This window comes from Microtus ochrogaster, chromosome 10 (genome assembly GCF_000317375.1).
Source record: "Microtus ochrogaster isolate Prairie Vole_2 chromosome 10, MicOch1.0, whole genome shotgun sequence".
Lineage (NCBI taxonomy): Eukaryota > Metazoa > Chordata > Mammalia > Rodentia > Cricetidae > Microtus > Microtus ochrogaster.
This window is the reverse complement of record NC_022016.1, coordinates 48895012-48896798: the sequence shown is the minus strand read 5'-3', so window position 1 is coordinate 48896798 and position 1787 is coordinate 48895012. Positions and strand designations below refer to the sequence as shown.

Here is a 1787-nt window from a genome sequence, read left to right as displayed (position 1 = left end):
GATAGATAGATAGATAGATAGATAGATAGATAGATAGATAGATAGATAGATAGATAATATTAAACAAAGGACCTCAAGCTGCTTAGGCTGACATTAAACCCACTTAGTAGGCACGGATACACCTTGAACTCATCCTCCTACCACCCCCTCCTAAGTGCCGCCACACCGCACCCAGCTGATTTTTCTCTGCCTAATACCAGCCACTGCTGCATTTTTCTGTTTAAGGAACATACGCTACGGCCTGTACCACTCGCTCTTGGAGTGGTTCCATCCACTCTATCTACTCGACAAGAAAAATGGTTTCAAAACTCAGTATTTTGTCAGCGCGAAAACAATGCCAGAGCTGTTCGACCTTGTTAACAGGTGAGTCAGGGGCCTGGGCCTGAGGGCTTGTGCTGGAAGTCAGCTCCTCTCCGGGTGCTGTTGATGGGCTCCAGCTGCAGGCTGCTGCCTGAGAAACTCTGAGGCATCAGAAGAATAAAGGTAGCGTTTGCATTCATGCAAAGCATATTTCCCCTCCCACCGCTCAGAACTTCTGAACTGTGGTCACTTACTAAGCTGCTGCTGTCACTGGGGACCCCGGTGGCTGTGAGGCAAAGCTTGCCCTTCAGCACCCTCCTCCCTTGCCAGTGTCCCTAGTCAGGACCTTGGAGAGGGACACTGGCTTCTTCACCATCTGAAGCTCTAACTGGAGCAGAGTCCTGAGCACAGACCCTGCTCACTTACAACTGTCATGTCTTGTCTGGGCTCAGATCAGCATGCAGAATCCCTGCCAGGCTGGGAACAGGAAGAGCCACTGTTAACTAGTGTCACCATTTTCAAATTGGCTTTTGTTGCTAACGTTCATTGTTTAGTGGGGATGAGGTGGCTTTGGCATGCCACAGCACACAAAAACAGAGATGTTAGTTTCCTTGTTTTACCACATGGAGTCCAAGGATCAAACTCAGGTCATCAGACTTGATGGCAAAGGCTTTCACTCCCTAATCCATTTATGTTTCCCTTATGACAGCTGGGAGCCAGCCTTAGATGGGGGACTCTCAGAGCCTGGGATGGCTTCTTTGCCCCTACTCTCATTTTATATATTTTGTTTTGGTTGTGTTTGGTTTTCTTTTCTTCCTTTTGATTTTTTGGGGCAAGGCTTCTCTGTGTAGTCCTGGCTGTCTTGGGACTTCCTCTGTAGACCAGGCTGGCCTTGAACTCACAGAGATCCACCTGCCCAAGAGCTGTATTTAAAAGGCCTGTGCCACCACTGCCCAGCCCTGGCTTTCTTCTTTATCCCTGAACCTGGGGTTTTTAATCATGGGAGCTGATGAGGTCATGGCCATGAGCTGCCTTGTGTACGTGACTGCACATGGTGGGAGAGATTACTGTCAGGGCTTCTAGCCTCAGAAAAGCTGTCTTCCCCAAGATTGTTACTGGCCCCACTAAGAAGTGCAGTGAAGGTCTGTCATCAGGCAGAATCACATTGTGGAAAGGGCACTAGGCCCTGGTAGGCTTTTCCTGCCAGGCTGGGTAGCCGCCAAGAACAGATCAGCGCCACAGTTCAAATGTTTACACCACCCTAAAAGCAAACATCTTCATTTTGTACTTCTGGAATACCAGGGACTTGCTGTGTAGCCCAGGCTAGCCTCTAATTTGTAAGCTCCTGACTCAGATTCCCAAGTGCTAGGATTACAGGCATGAGCCAGCACACCTGCCTGGTTTTTATTTTTTTTATTTTATTTTTTTTTCTGGTCCTGGGAACAGGACCCCAGGTCTTAGAACACGCTGGGCAGTACTCTGCCACT

At 48.7% G+C, this 1787-nt stretch overlaps 1 protein-coding gene across 3 annotated transcripts in view; it reads left to right on the top strand.

Moving 5' to 3' along the window:
• Fuca1 (alpha-L-fucosidase 1) overlaps positions 1–1787 on the top strand; it is a 19098-nt gene that overhangs the window by 5290 nt on the left and 12021 nt on the right. For all 3 annotated transcript variants that reach the window (XR_001229044.2, XM_013348470.2, XM_005353033.3), the window contains exon 3: positions 226–363. Coding sequence is in view for 2 of the 3 variants with exons in the window: in XM_013348470.2 (XP_013203924.1) it covers positions 226–363 (138 nt within the window). In the remaining variant the exon portion in view is untranslated. The remainder of the gene's footprint in view (positions 1–225; positions 364–1787) is intronic.